Source organism: Protomyctophum bolini (assembly GCF_963924005.1).
Source record: "Protomyctophum bolini genome assembly, chromosome: 10".
Lineage (NCBI taxonomy): Eukaryota > Metazoa > Chordata > Actinopteri > Myctophiformes > Myctophidae > Protomyctophum > Protomyctophum bolini.
In genome coordinates this window covers 34,696,624-34,723,510 of record NC_137871.1, presented here as the reverse complement: position 1 = coordinate 34,723,510, position 26,887 = coordinate 34,696,624, and the positions used below count along the sequence as shown (strand labels likewise).

The 26,887-nt window shown below is 43.3% G+C and overlaps 5 protein-coding genes across 13 annotated transcripts in view; 2 read left to right on the top strand and 3 right to left on the bottom strand.

Moving 5' to 3' along the window:
- ctbp1l (C-terminal binding protein 1-like) overlaps window positions 1–1,311 on the bottom strand; it is a 29,510-nt gene extending 28,199 nt beyond the window's left edge. For 5 of the 6 annotated variants that reach the window (XR_013964707.1, XM_080773598.1, XM_080773601.1 and 2 more), the window contains exon 1: window positions 1,144–1,311. The gene's annotated coding sequence lies outside the window, so the exon portion shown is untranslated. Of the gene's footprint in view, window positions 1–680; window positions 780–1,143 lie in introns of those variants that run through there. The other variant, XM_080773599.1, reaches the window with a different exon arrangement.
- Window positions 1,312–2,337: 1,026 nt separating this feature from the next.
- LOC308322266 (DDB1- and CUL4-associated factor 15-like) lies at window positions 2,338–3,858 on the top strand (the record flags this gene model as incomplete). The annotated part of the gene is made up of 1 exon (XM_080773462.1): window positions 2,338–3,858. The coding sequence occupies one exon, from the start codon at window positions 2,338–2,340 to the stop codon at window positions 3,856–3,858; it is 1,521 nt and encodes a 506-aa protein (XP_080629588.1).
- Window positions 3,859–5,807: 1,949 nt separating this feature from the next.
- Window positions 5,808–14,724, bottom strand: LOC308322386 (protein FAM53C-like). The gene is made up of 5 exons (XM_080773611.1): window positions 14,660–14,724; window positions 11,749–12,047; window positions 11,381–11,441; window positions 10,159–11,012; window positions 5,808–8,707 (listed from the first exon to the last, which is right to left on the bottom strand). Exons 2-5 carry the CDS (start codon window positions 11,830–11,832, stop codon window positions 8,459–8,461), a joined length of 1,248 nt encoding a protein of 415 aa, XP_080629737.1. The 5' UTR covers window positions 11,833–12,047; window positions 14,660–14,724; the 3' UTR covers window positions 5,808–8,458.
- A 344-nt stretch (window positions 14,725–15,068) lies between these two features.
- Window positions 15,069–21,976, top strand: LOC308322383 (5-phosphohydroxy-L-lysine phospho-lyase-like). Of its 2 annotated transcripts, XM_080773606.1 has the most exons (14): window positions 15,069–15,193; window positions 15,334–15,421; window positions 15,588–15,706; window positions 16,019–16,178; window positions 17,126–17,200; window positions 17,300–17,387; window positions 17,475–17,591; window positions 17,754–17,836; window positions 18,222–18,447; window positions 19,667–19,821; window positions 19,947–20,036; window positions 20,267–20,397; window positions 20,578–20,624; window positions 21,202–21,976. In XM_080773606.1, the coding sequence occupies exons 2-13, from the start codon at window positions 15,360–15,362 to the stop codon at window positions 20,601–20,603; spliced, it is 1,332 nt and encodes a 443-aa protein (XP_080629732.1). In that variant the 5' UTR covers window positions 15,069–15,193; window positions 15,334–15,359; the 3' UTR covers window positions 20,604–20,624; window positions 21,202–21,976. The 2 variants fall into 2 exon arrangements, with proteins under 2 accessions (XP_080629732.1, XP_080629731.1); XM_080773605.1 differs by lacking the exon at window positions 15,069–15,193 and having other exon boundaries at window positions 15,225–15,421.
- Window positions 21,760–26,660, bottom strand: LOC308322385 (heterogeneous nuclear ribonucleoprotein A/B-like). Of its 3 annotated transcripts, none has more exons than XM_080773608.1 (9): window positions 26,612–26,660; window positions 25,536–26,006; window positions 24,423–24,591; window positions 24,171–24,329; window positions 23,841–23,972; window positions 23,605–23,740; window positions 23,098–23,253; window positions 22,919–23,004; window positions 21,760–22,493 (listed from the first exon to the last, which is right to left on the bottom strand). In XM_080773608.1, the coding sequence occupies exons 2-8, from the start codon at window positions 25,967–25,969 to the stop codon at window positions 22,934–22,936; spliced, it is 1,257 nt and encodes a 418-aa protein (XP_080629734.1). In that variant the 5' UTR covers window positions 25,970–26,006; window positions 26,612–26,660; the 3' UTR covers window positions 21,760–22,493; window positions 22,919–22,933. The 3 variants fall into 3 exon arrangements, with proteins under 3 accessions (XP_080629734.1, XP_080629735.1, XP_080629736.1); XM_080773609.1 differs by having other exon boundaries at window positions 26,547–26,647; XM_080773610.1 differs by lacking the exon at window positions 22,919–23,004.
- Window positions 26,661–26,887: the final 227 nt, after the last annotated feature.

Here is a 26,887-nt window from a genome sequence, read left to right as displayed (position 1 = left end):
TAATATACACTTTTTTTATTTTTATTTACACCTCCTCGACTAATGACGTCATGAGTAGTCACCTTTTTCAGATGAAAAACGTCATTTTTGTCGAAAGTGACAAATGACGTATAAATTAACCAGAACGCTGCTGCCCAATTGGTAGTGTTGATATTTGTTCATGTTAATTATAACTTCAATAAACGACAACGTGCATCATAAAACAACAATACCCCATTAACGTGCATCATTATTCACAACAAGAATAAAAATACTTTGATGCTGAATTCAATTCGCATCCTCAATGGAAACCGCTAGCTTTAGCGGCTAGTTACCGTTAGCTATAAAACTTGCTAATGCTAATCCCTTCTTTTTAGCAGTTTAAAAATGTGTTGCATATACATATATATACACACATATCAAATATACATTCCCCATTTACACAACGACAGCCACGGGCACAGTTTTAATTCGAGGCTCAACTCACATTTACTTAATTATATATTAAAACATTACACTACTACTGCTAACGGCTAACGCAATAACTTCTAACTTGTTTTAACTTCCAACTAAGCTAGCTATAGCAGCGACGCTAACGCAGCTCGTGCAGCGACAACATAAACACACTTTATTTTATATGTCTTAAACAACTAGTCTAAAACTCTTAAGCCAAGTAAAAACAACAACAGCAGCAAAACAACCTTCCGATGAACATTGAAATGGAAGTTTTCCAATTCCAACGCGTTGTGGTTGGTGGTCGTTAGCGGAATATGCTAACGAGTTAGCAGCACGGCGTCGTTATTAAGCTTCATGTATGTTCCGTTGGTACGGCGGTGTCGCGAGAGCAGATCTGCAAGGCATCGCCGCGTCGCCGGGCGACGCCGGCGATGCCTTGTAGATCTGCTCTTTAGATTGAGCGAGCAGCGACACCCTCTCCTCGTGAGTGAGTGCAGCTCGTTTCGTCCCGTTTGCGTGTTATCTCCCAAATAGTTCACTAGTACGGGACACCGCGGAGACGCTCGATCGATGTGATCAATCAATCAATCGGCGTTGTTTACTAGGTGCGTGCGTGATCCTGGGTGCACGCACGCAGGGATGAATGAACGAACGCACGCGTCGTGCGCGTGAAAAGATGAAGAAGTAAATGTTGTTGTTGTTATTTACCCCAGATGTTAGTCCAACTGTTTCTCAATGCTGCTGCTGCTGCTGGTGGTGGAACCAACGGTGTGTGCGTGCCGTGCGTGTGCGTGGGTCGCTCGGTGGTTCCCTCTCTCTCTCTCTTCTCCCGATCGCCATGAAATCACGAAAAAAAAAAAGAAAACTCAGAGGAAGTGTCTTGTTCACGCCACAGGGGGTCAAGAGGAGCGGAGAGAGAGAAGTATCATAAGATCAGACCTGGAAGGAGCGCCCACTCACGGTCCCACGACAGAATGACACGCAGCACTGGCAGCAGTGCACACATTTATAATTAAAGCAGTATAAACACTGTATTAAACAGAATACCAACAGCCATTAAGACATGTGAGTCCCTTGACTCCTTCAAAACCGCTCTCAAAGGGCACACTACGGACGGCTCCAATTCCAAACTGCCCCCCGTAAATAAGGTCTCCAACTCCAACACACACACACACACACCCTTTCGCCATATACTGTAGGCCTACATGTTATTCCCTTTTTTTCCTTTTTCCTTTTTTTACTTTACTTTCTTTATATGATGATTTCCTGTTTTTTCATAGAAGTGTCCACTTCCACTACCAGTGGTGGAAAAGTTTTACTTAAAAGTAGGCTAGGCCTGTCAGTACTGCAATGCAGAAATACCCTATATAGTATATTATTTATAATATACTATACTATATATATACTATACTATACTAGTATATTAATTATAATATACTATACTATACATAAAATATATACAGTGTATATATGCCTGTATATATTGCAACGTTTAGCACCCTGACTCCAGCTCAGGGACCAGGGTGCTTAACGTTATTATTTATACTATATACATATGCATCTCAAGGGGCTGCCCCTTCAATAAAAAAAGGTGGACCCTCTTGAAAATAAGTGTAGTGCTTTATTGGGTCATCCACATACAGTTAACGGTTTTTGTATTGAGGTGTACTTGAAATGTACTGTGATTCTGCAAACTGTTAATAAATACTTCAATCAATCAATCAATCAATCATTCAATAAATCAATCACACTGCTTCTGATTTGCTGCTCACAGCCTACCACGCAGCTACGTGCATGGGGCGTCAGCCGCGTCAGACAAATAGCTCCTCCTTCAATCAATAAATCCTCCTGGCGAGGTTAAGCCTCCTTCAACTCTCCAGGACGAACACATGTGTTTCGAACATGGCACCCTTCAGATCCAAGTCAGAGAAGGACGATAATAATAACAAACAGAAAGTGCAAAAAGACAACGTCGTCAAGCTTCTTGCACGCGGAAAGCTGTCAGGAAAGTTTTCTCAACACCTGTTCAGGGAACTGCAGCCAGCTCTGGTACGAATCCCCTTGCAGAACATTGTCACCGAGGAAGACAGAGAGCGACACACTTTTGTTGGGTTTACCAAATGTGGCCGATACGTTCTCTCCTACACCAAAGACTACGATGCGGTGTGGGTGGGTGCTGTTGGTTACGTCAACATGGTGACCTACCATCTGTACTGGTGGGAGTTTAACGTGCACAGCAAACTCAGGCAGGCCCAACGCGTGCATCTTTTTGTAGACGCCAATCCCAATCGTATAATCACTGGAGACCTGCGTCTCACTGTGTGCGAGTGGCCCAGAGACGACTCCAAAGTTGTCATCTTCGGCTCCGACGCACGCGTCTACCCGAACGTGATCTTCATCTGCGTTATGCCCAAGCCTCCACCTGCACCCTGCTCTCACTGCTGTCCTATGATCGCGTCAGCAACCTCATCGACCATAGCCACAGACACAGGTAGAGGGGTATGTCTCGAGCATGGCTATGTGCTCCGTGTGGAGCACATAGTTGAGGATGGCACCCTCAGCTTCCAGGCAGCCATGAAAAAGGACCAGGTCATCCTGTGGGACACCCGAGCATCCCTGATAGCCAGTGGCACCTCCTTCTGTCCAGCAGGTGAGCATAGCCAGTCGCCTAAGATCTTTGGCTCCGTAATAGCACCTCCTCCATCAGAAGAAATAGAATCTGAATCATCCTCGTCCTCCCCTTCTTATATTTCCACGGAAGACGGATCATCATCACCCCCCTCCCCATACTCATCCTTCTCCTCCTCGCCTCAAGAAGAGGCAAGTCTCAGTGAGCCCACTTATGTCAACTACACACACCTGCACTACTGCCTCCCACGGCCAGCGGAGCACCATGCTATACCTTTTGAGGTTGATGAGTCGCTGTTCCACGTCACAGATCTGACAGGAAGGGAGCTCCTGCCGGTCAGAGATTCGCACAACAGGCCATCTGTGTGTGTGGAGCAGTTGACGTTGCACTATGACCTTCTCATCCATAAGATGATCAGGAGTGGTACCTGGGGCCATCGGGTCTGTGGCTATGACGACTATGACCCTGTCATACTGGAGGTGTGTCCAGAGACCAACCAAGTGGTGATCGACATTGGGCTGCTTTTGCTGGACTCTGAAGAAGAAGGGCCCAACAAGTACTACCAGTCCAACTTGCAGGTCAGCTGGGACCTCAACACTGGGCTGTGCTGTGCCATTGGGGCCGGTGACCTTACAGAACACGATCTTTTCACAGGGGATTGGAAAAGTTCTCACAGGAAGTCCTGTGCCGAGTGTCACAGTCGAGTGGTTCCTGGCTACGTCCACTGCATGAGCAACTGCATGGAAAACGGAATGTTGACCGACAGTGACCGATGCACCTCAATTGTAAAATAAAAAATATATACACAAATCTTGATCTTTATTCTTTAAATAAACCTTTTCAGTTCACATGAATAAAATTGATTGGCTATTTTCAAATGGCCGAAATGTATAGGCCTAAAGCTCCATCTCAAAGAAATAGAATATTCTGCAAAAGTTAATTTTCTTCCATAATATAATTCATAAAGTGAAACGTTCATATATTCTCAAATCATTGCGCATAAAGTGAAATATTTAACACCTTTTTTTGTTTAATCTTGATTATAGCATGAAAAAAAATCCTATCTTAAAAATCCAGAAATGTCGACCATCTGAAAAGTATATTAATAAATGCAGTCAATACTTGGTCTGGGCTACTTTTGAACAAATAATTTCATCAATGGGGCGTGGCATGCAGAGCTGATCAGCCTGTCGCACTGTTGATGTATTATGAAAGCACAGGTTTGCATTGATAACAGCCGTAAGTTAATTTGTATTGTTGAGTCTTATGTCTCAGACCTTCCTCTTGACAATACAACCTAGATTCTCCATGGGTTTCAGGTTAGGCCAGTTGGTTGGTCAGTTAAGCACAGTATTACCATGGTCAGTACAGCAGTTACTAGTAGTTCTGGCTCTGTGGGCAGGTGCAAAATCGAGCTTGAAAGGAAAATCTCCATAAAGCTTGTCAACATGCAGCAGCACAAAGTGTTCTAAAATATCCTGATAGATGGCTGTGTTGAGTCCAGTGTTACATTTTCATTGTCAGTGATGATTTGGGGTGCCGTGTCATCAGTGGCAAAGCCAGTACTGAACTTCTGGGTGGGCCTGCATGCACACAAGTGACGCCACACCACATTATTCATGCATTTATTTATTATAAAAAACAAAAGCTATATTTTGTGGCTGCATGTCATTGCTGGTCTACTGTGTTGTATCAAGTCCAGGGTCAACACAGCCATTTATCCGGATATGTTAGACCACTTTGTGCTTCTGTATGTTGACACGCTTTATGGAGATGCTGATTTTCCTTTCCAGCTGGATTTGGCACCTGCCCGCAGTGCCAAAAGACTAGGTGTATCGTCCACGGTATTACTGTGCTTAACTGACCAGCCAACTGACCTGACCTGAACGCCACAGAGAATCATGGCTGTATTGTCAAGAGTAAGGTGCGAGACATAAGACTGAACAATACAAATGAATTTACGACTGTTATCAAAGCAAACCTGGGCTGTATGCCACAATCAAGATAAAAAGAAATGTTTTAAATATATTATGCACAACAAATTGAGAATATATGAAAGTTTCACTTTTTGAATTGTATATTATGGAAGAAAAGAAACTTTTGCAGAATATTCCAATTCTTTGAGATGCAGCTGTATAGGGTTGGATAGGTTAATGTATGTTTTGTAATAATTAAATCAACAAAGTATCTAGTAACTAAAGTTTTCAAATAAATGTAGTGGAGTGTAGTGTATATTTAGACCTGAGATGAAGTGGAGTAGAAGTAAAGGTACTGGAAATTGAAATACTCCAGTACAAATACCCCAACATTTTACTCGAGTACAGTACTACTTACCGTTAGTTACTTTCCACCACTGATTAATTACCATAATTAATAAGGTGGAGCATTGCATTAAGTTAAAAGCAGCTAAAAGGTTTGCAAGAAAATGAGAATATTTAACCTTCAATACTGAATTTCCCTGTGGGATTAATAAAGTGTACACATGTCATAATTCAGCCATGAATGCGTTTCATATATTCCCTGAAATTACTATACTAATCAGCAAATTTAAAAACAATATCTACATTAAAGTTTATCAGAATTGTTTTGAATCAATCCGGGCCATTGCAACTTAAATGCCTAAATCAAACACTAGGTGTCACCTATCACTAACCATAGCACAGTTCATCCCTAGTCCAAATGTTCCAATAAAAAATACCTGATTTAAATAAAGGACATTTGTTGAAAAAACCTCCCCCAAAAAAACACTCTATTAAACTTTATTTTATTACACAAATTGTGTAAGAACTTTTCCATCTGAAAACACATTAAAAATCTTTTCCGAAAGGCCACCAATCCTCTGTAAGTCTGCATCACTACCGGCTTTTTTTTGTTTCCTTCTTTTTTTTTAATCACACATACACACTCTCACACACACACACACACACACACACCACATGTGTAACCACTGTACAGTACATTATTACATTGTGCCCTATTGGAGCCAACTGCAGCATTGATTTAGTTAATCAATTGTCCGTTATAGTGCATGTGTGACCCGTTCATTAGCGTCTGAATCATAGCAAATGATTCCTTGGAAGGAACAACTGTCTGGCTGAGAAAGGTGAACACTAAAACATCAGGAACCCATTGTACTTCAAGCTTAAGGCATGATCAAGTTAATATATCATCCAAAATATTATATAACTAGTCTTTGACAATAGATGTGTTGATGTTCAAGCAACAAAAAGTCTCCCACACCAAAGAAAATATGAACAGAGGGGGGGGGGGGGGGGGTTGCAATAGTTTTTGCTTTTGATACAAGAAAAGCAAGCTTTTAACCCAGATTTGACCGACACCATTGTACGACTGATTATAAATTAAGCATTACTGATGTTGGGGTGTTCCACAGGGTCAAACTGGGTGGTGTAGATGTAGAAGATCCAATATGGTGACATGGATTGGCTTTTCAGGAACTGCTATGACATTCTGGAATGTATCCTGTCCACTGGGGCATCATAACAAGCAATCTAATTTACAATCATTGAAAAGTGCCATATAATGTTATGTACCCTTGGAATAATCTTAATCTGCTTTCAATGACCGAGAGCGTTTACATGCCGATTCATATTCTCATATTTCAGTTTTCTTAATGATGTGATTGCATACTGCATGTAAAGGTGAATTTGGGAAAGTGTAATGTGAGAATTTGCAATGGAAAAGAAAAAGCTGACAGACCAGAGAGAGTGATACTTTACAATGTTCTGCAGATTGGATGGACCGGAAGGGAGGGGGCACTCATCTTGTTTCACTCACAAGGCAGGTGTGCTGAGGCCAAAGCCTTAACCCATTCTGGGCGAGAACCCCTTTTGGTGTTTTAAGCATTACATTATACTTTAGCCATTGAAGAACAGCAGATCTACAGCTCATAGCACGGCACAGAGTGCTTGTAGGTCTGCCATTTTTGAAAAATCATGAAAATGTGGCACATATCTTTGAATATTTATTCTTTCACAGTGAACGTTTAACTCAAATCTTTGCTTCTGGGGAGGTCCCTGGAACAACATATTTTCAGATGGCGGCCAAATACAGATAATTCTGGGGGTCCTTGACATGAAATAGTTTGAGCACCACTGACATAGAAACATGGGTTTTTCAGAAAACTGTCAGGATTTAGAAGACAATTTGTAGAATCGTCGGTCTAAATTGTGGCTCATAATGTGCACCCAAATGAGCCATTGGGTGACCAGGGTCAGCCTTGTTCCCTCAGCTCCATGTTCGGCATTAGGGTTAAAGTAGTCTCATGTGGCCAGAATGTTTCCTCCTGCAATTTTCAAATGCTTTCATCACACAGTCTGGAGAAGCGATAAAGGATAAAGCCTCCTCCCCACTTACGTTTCGTCTTTACAGTCGTGCAAATTTATCCTAATATAAATATAAATAATCTAAGCATATATAGCTTGCTGCTTAGCAGAAATGGATATTATAAAGTTAAATGTAAAGATATTTAAAAATATTTTTTTTGTGAACGGAAATGCCAGCTTCCTTACTCGGATTTCGGGAGGTGTAGTTCCAGACTCTATATAGCATTCGGTGATTGTGGAATAGTTGTCTGGCTACACGAGACTAGGACTAAGGGAACACAGCCATGTTAACGTGAAAACAGACGAACTACATTAGCTCACATTGCCTTGTGAGCTTGTAGAGCTATTTTCAGAGCTATGATTACACAGTTGTATGACGATGTCTAAATGGCGCTGTACATCCTAAACCAATGTTTGTCATGTGGAATGTTGCTTTTGCCCAAATTCTCTCCACCATATTTTCCAAATTCACCATAAGATATACAGATACCACAACTTGTATAAGCTCATTTCCATACAGACAAATACAAGATATGCAAATATTAGCTGGGATTAATGTATATACTGCACCTGCCTTAACATTGCATTTTTGCTTACTGGAAGGTTTTCTATGGCAATATTTACAATATTGTGTGTGTGTGTGTGTGTGTGTGTGTGTGTGTTCCAGATGCATAATAATAAATGGCTTATCCTGAACGAGTCTTTTAACCGCAATATTGATTATTAGCCAGAATACTGTGTGCATGTGAACGCACTTATTTACTCGTGCGGATTTACCAACGGAGTGTCATGATGGAAGACACTATGACATCATTCTTGTGAAATGTTGGGAGTAATGAATTTGCTGAAGTGTTGACAAATGACAATTTCTGGCATTTTTGGGGGCAGGGGGGGGGGGGGGGATTATGAAGGGCCCTGATGCATGCCTCATTGCCTACAGAGGGGCAACAGGTTCCCAAGGGTTCTGCCAGAAGAGTGTGCGTAGCCTACGTGTGAATAACATGGTGAGAAATGCCGTTTGAGCACACAAAGCAGCACCAAGGAGGAGGCATCAATTCTCCTCTATAAGGTTCAAGTCCAGTTCTGTGCAGTCTCTCTCAAAAACTATCTTTTGTCCGTCTATCGTACTCCCCTTTCTTTTAACGTTGTCCTCTTCTTCCTCCTCCTCCTCACTTTCACTCAACGGTACGATACTGGTCCGTCCCAGCAGGAAGTCTGCGGGGGAAAAGGCTGATCGCCGCTCCCCCTGCATGGCAACGTGCTCCAGCATCATGCAGCCACCTGCTCCGCCACTACCGATCTGCAAAGCACAGAGACGTTACATGAGACCATGCACACACCATCATAGGGTGACCAGATATGTCCCCATGACACCATACTGAACGTCATTTAAGAATCAACACACTGCTGTGTGGGCCATCATGTGAAGGACGAGTCACATGGTACGCACATTCAGTCAGTGTGTAGATCGCTTTACCATGGAAATCAGAATGCTCAAAGCTTTTATGGTTCATGTGCAGCCGTTCTGAAACTGTATTCTAGCTGACCCTTTCTGAAAATGCACCATCTTTTATGTCGCAACACAGCAGCAGAACAAGAAGATCCACACAACGCCTTTCCTACGTCATAAACAAGAACGAGTAGGAAAGGTGATGACATCACTAAACAAACCAGGAAGTTACCATGAATGGCGGTGGCATTTCTTTTAATAGGGTTAGAAAGCTGCATTCAGGGGAAATATTCGACGGGCATAGCAGACTCCAGTGGCCAGATGCACAGGAATGCAGGGGCCAGCCCAAAAACACACAGTGGGTCAGGGAAGTGGGGTGAAAGTGCCAGTACTAACATCACACCACAGAACCCAATGCAGGCCGGACTCGTCTGATGGAAACAGGAATGTGAGCGCAATGCTGCTTCATACAGTAGGTGGGGTACGGGGGGGGGGCTGATTGTGGTTGAGGTCAGGGAACCAGAGGCCCAGTTCTGTTCACTAATGATCCCAACATAAACACACTGGGACTGTGGGGACAGAAGCAGGGAACTAAGGGCCTTGGTGGTGGAGTTGCTTTTCAAGTTTTCATGGCAAAGCAAACTACCAGAAAGCAACCAAATACACTGCTAACATGTTTCTAATTTGTCATAATTTGGTTGCCTGAAGAAGGTCCGTAGGGATTGAAACGTTGCCCTCAATAAATGTATACCCTTGTACCGAGCAGATTATATAATCAGTGTGCGGGCGTATCTTTCCTTTTTATTAATTATAATTTGTTTGAAATATCTCAAATAAACATAAATCGTGGGGACATGCTACAGAGCCATGCCATAATATCCGATTGATTAATGCCATTAGTTAAAAATGTGTAAATACATAGAATTTATAAATCAACTGAGAGCATAACATAGTAAGTAACAAAGTAACAAACTGCTTTTGAACCTCCCTACCTCAATATGTAACCATTTTTAATTTATGTTTTGTCTCATTGTCTATATAATATGTCTTTGCCTTACATGAAGTTTTGTTTTTATACCTGCATGTCTTTAATTGTTTTATATAATGTATGTAATCTCGTCAGCATTGAAAATGAGGGAGAACATCAATTGCTCTTTCGAGAATAAATAAAGGTTTCAAAGTATAAAGTTCATGTAAAATTCAATATGGCAAGGTAAAAGTAAAAAATATATAGACCAAATATTAATAACTATACACATTAAAATAATAAGCACCCCTATTGGCTGCAGCATTATGCTCACCTGAGTCATCTTGCTGAAGTCAAGGCCAGGCCGGGGACAGGGTAGAATATCTGGGTCATGGCGTCTCTTCAGACGAGGCTTACGCATGTCACAGGGTTGAGAGTGGCATCGTGGGAGGACCGGGCGCAGGGCGCGTCTAGAGGAAGACGGCGTGCTGCAGGCCGAGGTGGGAGAAGGGGAGGGGGCTCCGTGGGGCTCCGTGGCGCAGCAGCCGGGGATCAGGGCAGAAACCGGGGAGGGTTGCGGAGGCAGGGGGAGCAGAGACGCCTCCTGGATGTGCACGGGGGACAGGGAGAAGCGCCTGCGCAGCAGCGAGCGAGACGAAGCCAGAGGAGCCGGGGAGGAGGAGCAGGAGGAGGGGGCTGGGAAGAAGGTGGAGCAGGCCCCCCGCAGCGTGTCACAGGGGTCCCAGGGAAAGCTCCAGGGTAGCGGGGAGTCAGACGACAGTGCCAGGCTAAAGAATGTGGGGCTGGAGGACGAGTGCACGGACGAGGACGTAAGAGAGGAGCTGGGGCCTCGGAGGGGGCCTGAGCAGGCACCGGACGCCAAACAAGCCACTCCTCCACTTTGACTGCGGCGTTTAACCGGGGTCCACACCTTGGAGGCACAGGGGCGCCAGGTGGAACGGCAGCGAGACAGATCCTCCGGGACAGACAGGGAGCGGCAGTGACGTTTGGGAGGTGGGGGTGGGGAGCTCTGGGAGGCCAGGTCACTGACTGAGGTGCTGGGAATTTGAGGTCGGTAGAGACAATCTCCAACTGGGACAGGGGGCCCTAGGGGGTCGAGAGGGGACAGGCCAGAGGAGGAATCCAGGAGATGGGCCCTGGATGATGGGTACATTGCCAAACTGCTCTCTGGGAATGCCAGAAGACAGATCCAAGATTTTATTTGTCACACATATGCAGTGAAATGTTGGTGTGACATACTCCGCCAGACTATGCTAATGAAGTCCAACAAATATAGTACAAAATACAGTATTCCAATATAACTAGCCAATACAAGATAAGTTATAAAACATGTAGTAGTAATAAGCTAATATATTAAAGTCTAACTCGTGTTGATTAGATTATGTAATGGTGATATAAAACGTGCCAACACAAACATTAAACGCCATTAACAATAAAGAGACAATATATAATTTAGAATTGCCCCTCCCCAAGGTTGAGATAGGATCTATATATTGAAGCCAATGAAAATATTCAGTTCATAACCATGGACTTACCTGGAGTCAATCCATAGGCACTCCAGGAGATAGTAGGGCTGGATCCCACTGCAGGCAAAGACTGAAATGACAAAAGATTACTTAAAAATGTAATATACTTCAAAGTAGTCATAGTAAGTGGTTTAACCCATTCTGGGCAGGAACCCCTTTTGGTGTTTTAAACATCATTGAAAAATAATCTACAAAAAAAATCTACAAGCTCATACGAGCCATTTCTGAAAAATCGTGAAAATGTGCCACAAATCTTTGAAATATACATTCAGCCAAATACATACAATTGACATGAACAAGTTTGAGCACCACTGACATAGAAACCTAGGTTTTTAAAGATTTAGAAGACATTATTGTAGAACTGAAGTTCTACTCACCACATTCACATTGAAGGAGAAGGCCTTGTGGCTGTGCTCCTCCAAACTCTGCTTCCGGAGCTGCTCTGTGATGAGAGTCACCATCCTGAACCCCGGGAGGGATGACGGTGAGTGAAGAGGAGGAAAAAAAAGGTACAGGGGTCTGTCAGGATCCTGGACCCCGGGAGAGATGACGGTGAGGAGGAGGAAAAGGTACAGGGGTCTGTCAGGATCCTGGCGAGGTCTGTGGTGTCCCCTCCACACCTCAACCAGCCAGACTGACTGGCTCTCTCACAACGCCACGGTCATCTTCACTTCTCCTGGTGAAAGGACAGGCATAATGGAGGAGAAAGCCAGGTATGAAAAGCAAAGTGGCTAAACTTACAGTATGTATGGCTCTGGCTGTCTTCCATAGCAGCTACGTTAAGACATGCTAGTGACGAGCTATGTAGAAGACGTAAAACACATGAATAATAATAATCCCAAAGGAAATTAAACACACCCTTCATCGGTTGCAGGTGTGTTTATTTTATGACAAATGTCAAAATATTTAATTGCTGTTTAATATGCAGACATGTGGAATTATGACATGTGGAAATATGCGATCTTCCAAGACTGTAACACATTGTTAGCTTGAAGGTCAGGCGCAATAAAGCAGGGGTTCTCAACCTTTTTGGCTCGGGACCCCCAGAAATGCTTTGGCCATGCCTTGCGACCCCCTGCCCCACCCCAATACAAATTGACCACTACAATAACCTTAATATAGAAAATGCATCATAAATAGTATACTGAAACCAGATTGAATCGTTAAGGAAAGTTTATGCATGTATTATGTAAACTCTAAATTTCCATTTTCCAGCCAGGCGCATTCAGTTGCATTGGCAACCCCCCCCCCCCCAAGGGGTCGCGACCCCCAGGTTGAGACCCCCTGCAATAAAGTATACATGAAGGTTAAAAATGTTACTATATTAAAAAAAAGGCACAGATTTAAGTTCTGCCTTTCACGTGCACATGAGGCACTCTTGATAGGTTCCACTTTTACAAAAGGCAGAAAGCATACAGGTGGCTCAAGGCCCAAGGACAAAGAAACACTCCACATTCCACTGCATACATTCAATGAAAAGTATGACCATTGCCATCAGATAAAGAAGGGCCCATCTCAGATATTTAAGTACGCACACAGTGCACACAGGGAAAAGCTTTTGGGGAATGCCACGGCAATGAAAGCCAAGTGGGTCCAATTTACAAGACGTGATAGGAGCCTGGCGCTCGCTTTAGGACAGAGGAGAATGGAAGGGGGAAGGAGACCGAGAGAGGAAGAGGGGGAGAATGGGGGAAGTGTGTGTGAAAAAAAAAATGAAGGGGGAGCGAGGCTGAAAGCATGCCATAGCTGCTCTGCGAGGCAGACAAAAGAGGGGAAAAAAGTGGACAACAGGGATCCAAAGTGGTCTAAAATAAATGGCCAGGGTGAAGAGGAGAATGCACAGGACACAGGAGAATGCACAGGACACAGAACAACAGACCACAAAGACGTGCATCAACGCAAAGACAAACAACCTCACAGGCCCACGGTGGCATTTTCTGAATTTCATTTTAAGTTGCATTTAATGGAAACACGTCACCGCGTGCGTCAGTTGACTTCTATACAAGATCTAATAGTAGTAAGTGAAAGTAAGACACACCCTAGGAAACAAACTTAACACTGGCCCCACAACATCCTGACGATTCATTTCAACCTTTGCACTGCTCTCTAAGGAAATCATGATGGCACACAACTTTTACCTTTGACACTTAAAGTAAAACTATAAGGGGTGTCCATGGTGACATTAAATGACAAAGCTGAGACTATTCATTGCTATGCTTTAGGCGTTGAGGGTATTTATTTCCCTCAGAACTTTCTGTAGAGTCAGAGGAGGCCCTCTGGGGCTGGGCCTTTTCCATGTGGCAACCATGTTGCTTGCTAGAGTATTAGTGTTACAAGTAGCCTATACTGCCACATGAGATTCCACTTGCCTAGCTTTGTCATCATCAGTACACCAAGCCCTTCTTTGCCAATAACCCTCATAGAGCAGGGACTTTCAAAGACTGCAAATATATATTTATATAAACACATATATGATCAATAACTAAGCTAACAAATGTGTCATCCATTCTAAACCAGCCAAAAGATCTTTGCACATCTGTCAGTCAGCCAGGTGATTTGAACCCTTGTACAATGTGCAGTTTAGCTCATGGACATTCATTGGGTTTGACCTGATCTGACTAGGTAAAGGGAAGTTAATGCCAAACGACCATGAATGTGACAATCAAGTCAAATGACACCCCCCCCCCTCCTCTTCCTCATTAAACCAGTGTTAATTCTAAATGCTTGCTGAAAAACAGGTTAGCTGACTGCTAAACCGTTTGAGGTTTGCATACGACAAGTTAAAGCTAAAAAAACAGGAACACTGCAGGTTGTCTTCATCAGATAACTAGCTGTCATCGCTTAAAAAAGAAAAAGAAAAAAGGAAATAGCAATTGTGTGAAAACTGTTAACCGTTAATCTGCACCAACGGTTCTTTTCCAACGAAGTGCAGACTCTAGTCTAAAACCAGACGCTGACACAAACTAACATAGCATCTGGACATCATGATGCAGCCCAGCCAGCCTGTGGGAACTGAACTGACCCTGTGTATAGCGTTCAACCCAGCCAGAGCTAGCTGGGGCTGAGCTACATCGGCTATAGCTAGCCCTAGTGGCAACATTAAGGCCTGTTTACTGCTTCCCCACCGTGTTGTCATCAATGCTACACCGTTGTACAGAACAGCGCACGGATCTACAAACATACACACGAGCGACTCCATCACGTTTAGGTCTATTTATTATATGATGCGGAGGGTTTACGTCAGCCACACACTACTATAGCTAACACACAGCCAAACTGATGCATTACCTGGCCCTCCCGTGTCTCCTTAGCAACCGCAAAGCTGGCTGCACGCGCACAGGACGAGCTACGGCACGGCCTCGCGCACTATTTATAGCTTTTGGACGAAACCATCTGCGGAGGGTGCCAGTGCGAATGAAACACGTCCCCCAAATCCACTAAGATCTTCGTCTGTGAGACCCACGATGACCCATTATAACATAACTCTACGTGGATATGTTTTATCGTTGTGTTGTCATTGCATTTGCTGTCAAATGAAAGACTGTTTTAGTGTATTTCATGCATAACATTAGCAGCCTCCCCCCCTGGCCTGGTCCGCTACCAATGGATTCCTGAATAAACAACATTAAAATAGCTCGGAAATGGAAAGAAACCCCACAGACAGGCTTAATAACTAAAGTCCTGATTTCTGTCAGTATATAAAAAGGCGTGAATAAGATATACGGTAGTTGTGTTATATAATGTAGGCCTATATAAAACGTAATTTGTAAAACACCAAACAAATATAGCAGCCATGATTCAGAAAGACGCATGCGTAGAGAGGTTTGTTGCTGTATTATTACTCCCATAACGCTATGGTCTACTCCTACTGTACTCTTTACTACGCTGTTTACTTAGAAGAACGAACCGATCGACCCTCAACGTGGAGCCGTATAACTTATTTATTAATTAATTCATCCCAGACAGATGACAGAGCATCGACTCGAGAATGGCATCATCAGTAAAGTTCCGAAAAGAACAGACTCTTGCGATGAGAAATAAATACATCGGGTAGGTAAACAATCACATTGTCACAGTGAACTGATTTCTATCTATCCTGCTATCATAGCATTCATAATGGCAATCTAAAACTAGTATCAAGACTGTCTGTTTATGTCAATAACAGCCGTGTTACACCGTAAGAAGAGCTAATGTATTGTTTTTTTTTCTCTCCCAGATCGTCCTGTAGACTGTTTTATTCAGATGACCCAGTGAAAATAGTGAGAGCTCGGGGTCAATACTTGTATGACGAGAACGACCAGCGGTATTTAGACTGCATCAGCAACGTTCAGCATGGTAAAACCCCTCAAATTTAAATAGAGCAATATGTTTGTTTTTTATAAACATATCGATACAACTTTGCTTAACTAACGGAAATCGTTCAACTCGACGAGGAAAGTCACATGACGTGGTCTATGGCTGTAAACACGTGTAATGCGTTATGGCGTCGTCCACTCACAGTTAACAGTTTTTGTATTGACTTATAAATGTTGAAATAATGTAATGTAATTCTGCAAACTGTTCATAAATCAATCAACACAACATTCTCAATTCAATTTTGCCCTCTAGTGGTCACACTTTGTATAACTTGGTGTTTGTCTATTCCAGTGGGCCACTGTCATCCCAGCATCACACAAGCTGCAGCAGCTCAGATGGAGTTACTGAACACAAACTCACGCTTCCTGCACGACAATATCACCCTCTATGCAGAACGCCTGGCGGCCACACTGCCTGACAAGCTGTGTGTCTTCTATTTTGTCAACTCTGGGTGAGTGGTGGTTGTTATAATAATCATGAGTTGCCCATGTCTGTGTACTTGAACTTGAGATACAGTGTACTTGTACTTGTGTACTGCCTGAACTGTAGCATACTTTATAGATAGGCTACGAGAGACATCTCAGCGACAGCAAGCTCAGCCTTGCTGCAGTAGGCACGTTGTTTTGTCTCATATCTTATTGTCACATCATTATGATCCAGCACTATATATGTTCCCTGTTGTGTAATAAACTTAGTGAATCTTTAGCGTGATACTGTCCCGTGTCGCGTTATTGTTCTCCCGGGCCCGCCGCCGCAGTCGTACCAAAGGAATACTTCAACCGGATTGTCACACACCACCCAGCCTGCACACACTACCTGTCTGTCAGAACCAGACGAGGAGATTACAGCAGTGGTGGTGCACACAAAGTGATTCAAGATTTAAATATTTGTATTTGCCACATGCTGCTGATAAATGCATGTGCAGTGAATTAGACTACTAGACTACTAGAGTGTACGCCCTGGGACTGGGAGTCTGGGGTTCTAATATATTGCTGCCAAGAAACGCAAATACAGAATATAAATGAATAAACTGGCACACAAGGATGACGACCGTGAGGACCCAGGTTTGAATCTGAACCCACCCCATCACTTCTTGCATGTCACTTCTCTGTCTGTCTTTGGTTTCCTTCCTCTAGTCTAGTCTATGAAATTCTATATAGCATGACATTGGTAAATGGTGCATTTATATAGCGCCTTTATCCAAGGCGCTTTACATAGATTGTGCATTACATTCACCCATTCACACACCGATGGCAGCAGAAACCATGCAAGGCGCCAACCTGCACATCAGGAGCAATTAGGGGTTCAGTGCTCAAGGACACTTCGGGATCGAACTGGTAACCTCATGGTTCCACTCCTCCCTATTGAAGGTGATTTATCCATTCATTCACCCAACAGGTCTGAGGCCAACGATCTCTCTCTCCGCCTGGCACAGCAGTACACACAACACGAAGACGTCATTGTGCTCGAACAGTGAGTTTAGAGGGTTTTCTTTTTACTGTCATTTTGACACAGACAATAAAACGTACAAATAAATATGTCAATTACAATACAACTCTCCTTCTATACCAGTGCATACCATGGACACCTTATGTCCCTCATCGACATTAGTCCATACAAGTTCCGGAAACTGGCAGGACAGAAAGAATGGGTTCATGTGGTGTGTAAGCTTACATAAGCATAATTTGGAACTGCTGACCAACAGTGAATATTTTCCATGACAAAATAGTACACATCATTCTCCTAGGTACCCTTGCCAGACACCTACAGAGGAATATATAAAGACGACCACCCCAACCCGGCCGAAGCATATGCTGCCACTGTGAAAGACAAAATAGACGAGGTGCAAGGGAAAGGCAGGAAGGTACGATTTAGTACAATTCAGTTTGCTAATAGTACTGCAAACTGCAGTAATGCATAATGTAGAACCACATGTGAAGCCACTGCATGGCCAAATAGTGTTATGATTATTCATGGTGATCATTGTATAATTTCTCTTTTTTTTCTTTCAACTCATTTTCAACAGATCTCTGCATTTTTCGCAGAGTCATTGCCAAGCGTTGGAGGGCAAATCATCCTGCCACAAGGATACTCAACTAAAGTAGCCGAGTGAGTCCTCAGTATTCACTCTTAAAGGGTTAATTCAGATTTTAAACTTAAAGCTGTAGGAAATACTTGCCATTGATATAGTGGTGGCAAAGGACAGGTATTGATTGCCTGATGTTTATAAACTTTGTATAGTTTCAGAGTTGTCTCATATTCGGCACAATACGGTAATATTCACCAAAACCAGACCAGAACCACGGCAATCAATTAATACCTTTGCAACCACTATATAAATGGCAAGTATTTCATACAGCATTAAGTCTAAAAATCTGAACTAACCCTAAGAGTGAAGTGGAGCAATTTCATCTTCAACAATCGACATTTCCTGAATCCTGGGACAAAAACATAATGATTTGGATTTGGATCTCTCTCTCTCTCTTCTTCACAGATATGTCCGCTCGGCAGGGGGGGTGTTTGTGGCGGACGAGGTGCAGACAGGGTTTGGACGTGTGGGAAGTCACTTCTGGGGTTTTGAGCTGCAGGGAGAGGATTTCAGCCCCGACATAGTAACAATGGGGAAACCCATGGGCAATGGGCACCCCTTGGCATGTGTGGCAACCACGGTAGAGATTGCTGGAGCTTTCACTGCCACTGGCGTGGAGTACTTCAACACGGTGACTATTACAGATCAGCGGGAATAAAAGAAGTCCATGCTACCAGTTTAGTCATCAATCTGTAAGTTACAGATTGATGACTAAACTGGTAGCATGTATGTGTTACAGACTGTAACACATACATTAAACTCACTAAAGTGAGTTTGCACATTAAACCTACTCAAGACTTTCAGAGCAGCAGCTGCTGCTGTAGACATATTTTACTCCTACAACATGTTCATCTCACCAGCGACTATATGGATGTGCATAACACAATCCTTTTGAGGTATTACAGATAGATTTGCCATATTCTTTTCCACCAATACATTACAAGTATTTTACATACCTACCTAAATTCAATAGGTCAAATTTGGGGGAAACAGCATGTGTCAGAATTTTTACAGCATCTATCTATCGATCTATAAATGCACCAAGTCTCTGTCTGTCTGTCTGTACGTACGTCGTACGTGTGTACTCCACGTAACTCGGGAACCGTTCGCCCCACCGATTTCAAATCCAACACACGCGCTCCACACCCCCCAGTAGCCTGTGTCGAGTCGGTCAGACCCACGGTTGTCCAGAACCGCCCCAAAAAGGCCTCTGCCATTGTCCAAATATGGAGCTGGCCTATTCTGACATCATTCTGACGTCTGCATAGACTCCACATTTGGGCATGCCTGACAAAGAACTCCATATATGGGCATAAAAGGGACAGAGAAATAATATCTAGGTGGGGCATGCATTTCCAAGTAGGCCAGTGCCCAACAGGCACTGCTGTAGAGGCTCTTAATGAGAATAGACATATATTTAGAGGGTCTGTGTGCCCCGGTCTGGAGGTCATTTTGCAGTAGGCTACATACAGTACAACAGTTTCTTGTTCACACTGCTAGCAGGCCAACTTAGTACTGGGTATGGTTAATATTAACACACGCACTTACATGCGCACACACACGACACGTATGTACAGTTGAGTACACACACACACACACACAGGCTCTGGAAGAGCTAGTTCTTCCTACAGCGCAATGCCTTATTACAAATCAAATCTTGCAAATCACAAATGGATGGAGTACATCCCACAGTCTCTCTATAATGGGAGACTTGTCACGATAGAGAACCACAAGCCATGACATGGTTATTGGACCGTGCTTTGTTTTTTCAATTATGTTGGACAGCATTTTCTTTTTCTAATACGTGCTAAAAACAATTAGGGCATTCCATTCCCTCCGACCTCTTGTAGTTTGGAGGTAACCCAGTGTCGTGTGCCATTGGCTTGGCAGTTCTTGACGTCATCGAGAAAGAGGACCTAAGAGGGAACTCCACCAGAGTGGGAGGGCATCTCAAAGACCTGCTCACAAAGCTGAAAACTAAACATCAAATCATTGGAGATGTCCGGTAAGAGCACAGTATCAACTAGCAATTCATAGTATTACAAAATTATGTACTTTGAATTTAACAGCCTGAATCTGTACAGCACTGTCACTGACTGCTTTTCACTTGTAATCCTTGGTTCTTTGCAGAGGGGTCGGTCTATTTGTGGGCTTGGAGCTGGTGTCAGACAGAGAGCTGAAGACTCCAGCCACAGATGCTGCATCAACGGTGGTGAAGAGGTGATGGTCAACACTGATTTATACTTGGTTATAAATCTGACATAAAGCCAAAATTGGCCAATATAAAAGCTTACGGATCCATGCTGCAAGGCATGTGTGAGCTACAGAACATTGGCAGAATGGCAGTACAAGTACAAATCAAGCCTGTAGAAATAAAGGGTCATGACCAAACAGTTGGTGCCCTCAATTTTTGGTCTCTGCTTTGGGAATCTTATCTATTTGTATTGCAGGCTGAAAAGGGAGCGGATTTGTGTCAGCACAGATGGGCCATGGGAGAGCGTAGTGAAGTTTAAACCTCCCATGTGCTTCAGTATGGAAGATGCTGAGCTGGTAGCACATAGCATCGACCACATCCTCACAGGTGAGACAATGACATCTTACAATGTTACAGTACCTTAATATATACTCAGTACGCAGACACAAATCAGAAGTACGGTACCAAGAGAAAAAGTTGCAACACCTAAAAAGTTATAAATTAAAGCACAAGATCATCGTACAGTTCAATTCATGATTAAGCGATCAATGTTCCATTTTTCCACAGATATGGAGACCCAGGACCTTAAATAGGAAAAATGAAGACATTTACAGGTTTGTAAATCCTGTAGAAAAACATTTAATAGCTGTTGGTCACATTCAGAAGGTTCAGAGGTAGAGATATAGGCATCTTCATAATTTATGAAGAAGTTGGTGAAGTGAAAATGGAGCATCAATTATTTTCTGATAATCCAGTTGACTTCACCAACTGGTAAAATGCACTCCAATCTCAAAACAATGTCATTACCTTTCATACTGGTATTTCCTATGGCAGAATATGTTCACTTTGTACCTACATAATAGGGGACCCGTAGTTGTCACAGTTCAAATGTCATCTTAACACAAAAACTCTGCCCATTTGATGCAATACACTGTAGCATTGAGTGGACATAAGATCACCGACTCACCAATTCCTTCAAACTGTACGCCTAACTTTCTAGCGACAGCTACAGACAAGACAGGGAGGCAACACCATTAGACTAGTGATGTTTTAATACTGTAAACTGGGGCATCGCTAAAAGCAAGTGCCCATGTCAACTAACATTGGAGGCTCAGTTGACCTCCTCTGGAGTTGTGATGCTTCCAAAGTACACTACTAAAGTAACACTTCATTCTATTCTGTTCTTTTCAGGCATTTCTACTTGAATATACAGGCCATTCCATTGCCAGTGTTCTGTAGTCAATTGATTGAACCACATTAAACCGACAGCCACTGTGATCAAGACTTAATGTCTGAGACCAAAGCCAGAGAAACACTTGTACTGCAACACTGGTTGCTTTTCATAGGAAATGTCTTAAGCCAAACCTCAATAAACATTTTAAATACAGTTTATCCTGCCTCTTTCACATCCTTGCATCCGTCGTAGCAAAAAGAAAATAAAGACACATTCTATATGCAACCGTCTCTGCGACATTCTTAAAATGGGAATAAGAACTTACCAGAGTAAAACCTTAAGTCTCCTGGACCTTTTCACAGTAAACATACCAAAAATACTGGAGGTTCACACCTAGCAGGGGGGCGAGTACAAAATCTTAGCCAGATATCCAGCAGCAAGTGAAGCACCAGTTATCCAAAGGCATCCGTAGGAACTTTACCATTATCCAAGACAAAAAAAAAAGCAAGCAAGCCATTTAACAGTACAAAACATTTAACATTACTTTTACAAATAATAACAAAAGGATCCATGTGTAATATAAATCAAAAGTTTATTTCTACCAATTTGCCCAAGACACTAGAGGAATGAGTTTCCAGTGAGAGAGGGAGTGCCCTCTTACATTTAAACAGGCTTGCTTTCGGTTGTATCATAACACTAGTAAAGCCACTTAAAATTGCAGACATGATGGGAAAGAATCTCCTTTTAAAAGCCAAAGCAACAAAAAAAAAAAAAAAAAAGGAAAAAAAAGAACTGGTTGTCCTTGTCTACTTAACCAACTGCAAACATTCACTTAACACACTTACAATTAACCCTTTGATTAGTTAAATCCCTTATCCGTCTTTCCTCACCCCACATCTGAAGCCATGCAGCTCGCATCAAACACTCAGGAAAGAAAAACTAAAAATCTACAAACACCAAAGAGAAAAAAAAAATATGCAAAAATTTGTTTTATTCTTGAGCTTCAAAAGCTCTGCTCCTTGCTTGTTGGTAAATCCAGTAGACATGTAAAATACAACCATACAATACATTAGATTCAAAAAAAGGTACCAAAAAGTACAGTAAAAATAACACTTCCATTGCTGGAAATGTAAATGGACACAAAACAATATAAAATAAAAAGTGGAAAAGTGACATTTGCTTCCCCAGTTCCTCACTTGATCTGTACATATGGAGCATGAGTCCAAATTTCTGCCAACTCCAAAGGAAAAGCCAGAGCCCATGATGGCTGTGGTTGGACCATGGGTTCCTTCTCTTATTTACTTTAGACCTTAAGAGAAAAAACACGGTGCTCAGTGTTACTAAAAAAATAAATGTATACAACATAAGTTACAGAAAGGCAAGAACATGAATGAGCTTTACAGATCTTTACAGAATGGACACAGACACAACCGGAGGGGACAAGACCAGTAGCTGCATTACCTAGCTAGCACCCCAATGAAAACCCTACTACCACCACCACCTCAACCCTTATTGATCCAGTAGTGTTTGTAGGGATGCATCTTAATGATTGGCACATGGAATGAATCCACAATTAATGATTCTAGACCCCATGACACAGTCCCCCCTGCCCCCCATTCACCACCACAATGTTTGAATGAGTTTTAAGACTAGATGGAAGAATTTTGAGTCAAAAAGGCACTAATGGTTAGAGCTAGATTGTCATGTTACTATAGATGATGCAAAAATGCATACCTGCACTACTTGTGATCAGTATGGCTTGTAGCTACTCTGGTGGCCTCCACGTCTTGGAGTTTTCCCATAGCTTGTATTGCCCTGGTCTGGAGGACAAGGAAAAAAAAGGGACTGAGTGCTTCTGTACAACAACGACCAAGAAAATTACGTTTTTCTCGCTGGGGGCAGTTATCGCTTACTGTAGTCGTAGCCACCCCCATAGCCGTAATATCCAGCAGAGTAGTCATAGTTGCCATAGCTGCCATATCCATATCCTTGTCCGTAGCCCTGTCCATAGCCGTAGCCCTGGTTCCAGTAGTTGTTGTATCCTTGGTTCCAGTTCTGGGCCTGGCCGCCTGGAAACGACAGGAGACACGAGACATCTCACACCATTTCATATTTAACTAGTCGTCAATAGGACTTACAAATTCTACATATAGATTAAACCGGGTCAGATTCTTGGGTTTCGACTCCCAACATTGCAAGGTGAGAAAATGGCAATAAATTACATATATACACAACATTAAGTTTAACATAATACGGCCGTACATCCCAATATACAAGTAAAGTCTTGGTTGATACAAACAAATGAGAAAATACCCAAATATAGCAATAAAATAGAAATGGCAGTACTAAAAGACACACACACGCGCACACACACCACAGCAGTTGGCATTGTTGGTAAATTAAAATGGATGGACACTCACTTCCACGTCCTCTGCCACGCCCCCCATATCCTCCTCCTCCACCACCACCACCACCGCCTCCGCCGCCACCTCCACGACCACCGCCATACTGCTGCTGCTGGTACACCTCTTTGGGCTGGGCTATTTTAATCTCACACTGCAACACCACACAGTATACATAGACATTAGATTGAAGTCATGGACATTGTGCCATTATGCATGAATTCCATTTAAAAATAAATTAAATTGTTCTTTACCTTGCTCCCACTGACATTATGGAATTTCTTTTCCAAAACTTTTTTGACTGGATTCTCTTCCTTATACGTGATAAAAACAAATCCCCTCCTCTTCTCCGTCTTTGGATCTTGCGGGAGCTCAATCGTTTCGATCTGAAAGATGATAAAACAATGAAAGGCATTCATTAAGACAGTTCTGCTGTAGCCTCATCCATTTGCTGTGCGCCGAACACAGCCGATCTACAAGCTGAACATGTGCTGGTATGCGATGAGAGCATGTATATTGGCTATTTTCACCCAGAACTAGGAAAAAGAAAATAGGCCGCAGTTGTTTGAGCATTAGGACCTTACCTCTCCAAAAGTGCCAAAGTACTCCTGGATAACATCTTTGTCTGTGTCTGGGTTGAGGCCTCCAACAAAGATCTTCTTGACTGGCTCCTTCTTCATAGCCATGGCCTTCTTAGGGTCAATCTGTCGACCATCTAGCCTGTGTTCCTTCTGTTCAAGGACCTATTGGAAATGTGCATGGTTAAGTTTCCCTTCTGAACACACGGTGCTTATTACACAATACACAACATTAAAAAAAACGTCGTTTCAACTCACTTTATCTACTGCAACTGCTTCTTTAAAGAGAATAAAGCCGAACCCTCTTGACCGGCCTGTCTGCTGGTCCATTTTTATGGTGCAGTCTGTCACTTCACCAAATTTAGAGAAGTAATCTTTGAGATCCTTCTTACTCGTGTCCCAGCTGAGACCCCCGACAAACATTTTCCTAAGCCAACAAAAACAAAGTGGTAAACAGTTTAACACCACAGCATAGCATTACAGTTAACTATACCCTATACCCCCAACACTCTTGTTTTTTTGCAATCATTTCTTGTCACAATTTTTCAATTGCTGCTAGTTACCATGCAGATGTGCCTCTGTTGGGTACTTATTCACATTTAGGAAGTCATGCCGTTTGCTTGTTCACAGATGCTAGGTTTGATGTTTACTTGGTATCCCAGTAGTTATTTTGCTGCATTTGAAGCTTTCTTCACTCCATCCACATGACCATGTCGTTAGTTGACCAGGGTTCGGAGGACCATTTTAACGATCGCATACGAAGTCGGTTGCAATTTAGGCATTTAGCAGAAGCTCTTAATCCGGAGCACTTTACAGTAAGCAAGACCACCACGTGGTAATGCATTACCAAAAGTCGTCGAGAATCATACGGAAGCCAAGAACCTAGCATCTATTCTGTTGTCATGGCGTGTCCGCTAAATGTTTAAAATTGTAACATTAGCAGCGCCACTAAATAGCTCATTGAGGATTGGGGGGCAGGGCGCGCTGGTGGGCAAGTGCACAAACTGTTCCAGAACATCTGTTGCCACCAGTGACGTAGGAAGGGGAAGGCAGGGGTCCTGTTCCCCGATCCCACTAGCTTACGGTTCCTTTTCTTCCATCTACATTTTTAATAGAATATAGGCCGGAATGCATCCGCACAGTAAACGCGATCGGTTAGGCATCCGATCGAAACCCACCACACATACGTTGAACTAGAGTACAATCATGTTCTATGTGGCTGCCCCTCCCCCCTTCCCTTCGGCACATGGCGCCAACAAAGCCCGGCGGAACAAAGGAACTAGGACGAAACCTGGAGCTTTAACTAGGCCGAATCCACTCAAAAATGCATTTAAAATTCACAATGATAATATATTAAAAATAAAAACTCACCCCGCATCCTCCTCCCCTTTACTGGCGTTGATCTGCCCGCCTTCCGAGGCTCCGCCGGCGCCGTTCTGGGCTTCGAGTTCGTCTCCTGCCTCGCCTCCCCCCTCCTCCGTCGCCTGTTCTTCGCCACCATCGCCGTCGTCCAGAGCAGACTCTGCTTCTACTTCGGCTTCGGGCCCTGCTGCTTCTGCTGCCGCCGCTACTACCGCTACTGCTGTTTCTGTGGAGTCCTCCTCTGCGTCGTCCACCAGTTCCGATTCGGCCTCGGCGTCTCCGTCGATCCCGTCGTCTATGGCCTCCTGCTCCGGCTCTGCCTCCTCCAACTCGTGCTGCGGTTCCTCCTCCTCCTCCTCCTCGGCGGCGCCTCCGTTAAAATCCTCGTCGAGTTCGTGGCCGTTTTCCGACGTTTCCATGAACTGCTGCTCGGTGTCGGACATTTTTATAAACCTAGTATGATCCCTCTATTTTATAATCCTGAGGAGATAAATTAAAAAATCCCACTTTTAGCCGTGTTGCTCCCTTACATAAGTACTGCTGCCATTGTTGTTCCCTCCTCCCACTACAATTCATGAATCTAATAGGTCTAGCACATTTTGGATCCCCCCTCAGTAAAACATGCTTCGCCATTAACGCCGTGCCAATGCATACATACATCTACCACCATTTTGACCGGTTCCACGGTCCATACATTTAACAGGGAGACCCCCTTTTTTACTTCAGTTTAGTAGGCAAATAACGGAACGGATCTGCTGCGACAAACGAAAAGATAACCGGCGGTCTGCAATCTTTTAACATGCAGAGCCAGATGTCTGAAGAAGAAGCTGCATGGCCGCTGGTGATAAACCAAACCCATGAAAACGAACGTGCAACTCTATTCGCAGTTACGTAATGCGGAGGAGGCCGTGCCTCGCTCCACAGACACACACTGTGCAAATTTGTATAATTGCAAATTATGTAATTATCACTCCGTTCTAGAACTTTAACGACAGATCCACCACAATCAAACGTACTTACGCGCTGAGTCTCAACTAAACAAACCTCCGAGAAACGTATTTTTAGACGGAAAAAAGGCTGCTTACTGATCACACAATCGGAGAGCACTCTTCAAGATGGATTCTCCCATACGATACGACGCAAACTCGTGGTTGGTTTTATAGAACCGGTAGCGAAAAAAAACACACTGCCGGCAGGAGACGGTCTGGTTGGATCGTCAGTGCTGCCAATCTTAGCGCCGACCAATCACAAAACCACGTTCATTTTTTCCTTCAGATGTTCACGCCCTTTACACACAGGGAACTTTGAGTACCTTTTCTGCTTTCAGGCACATTCTTGGGGTTGGACAACTTGGACTTGAT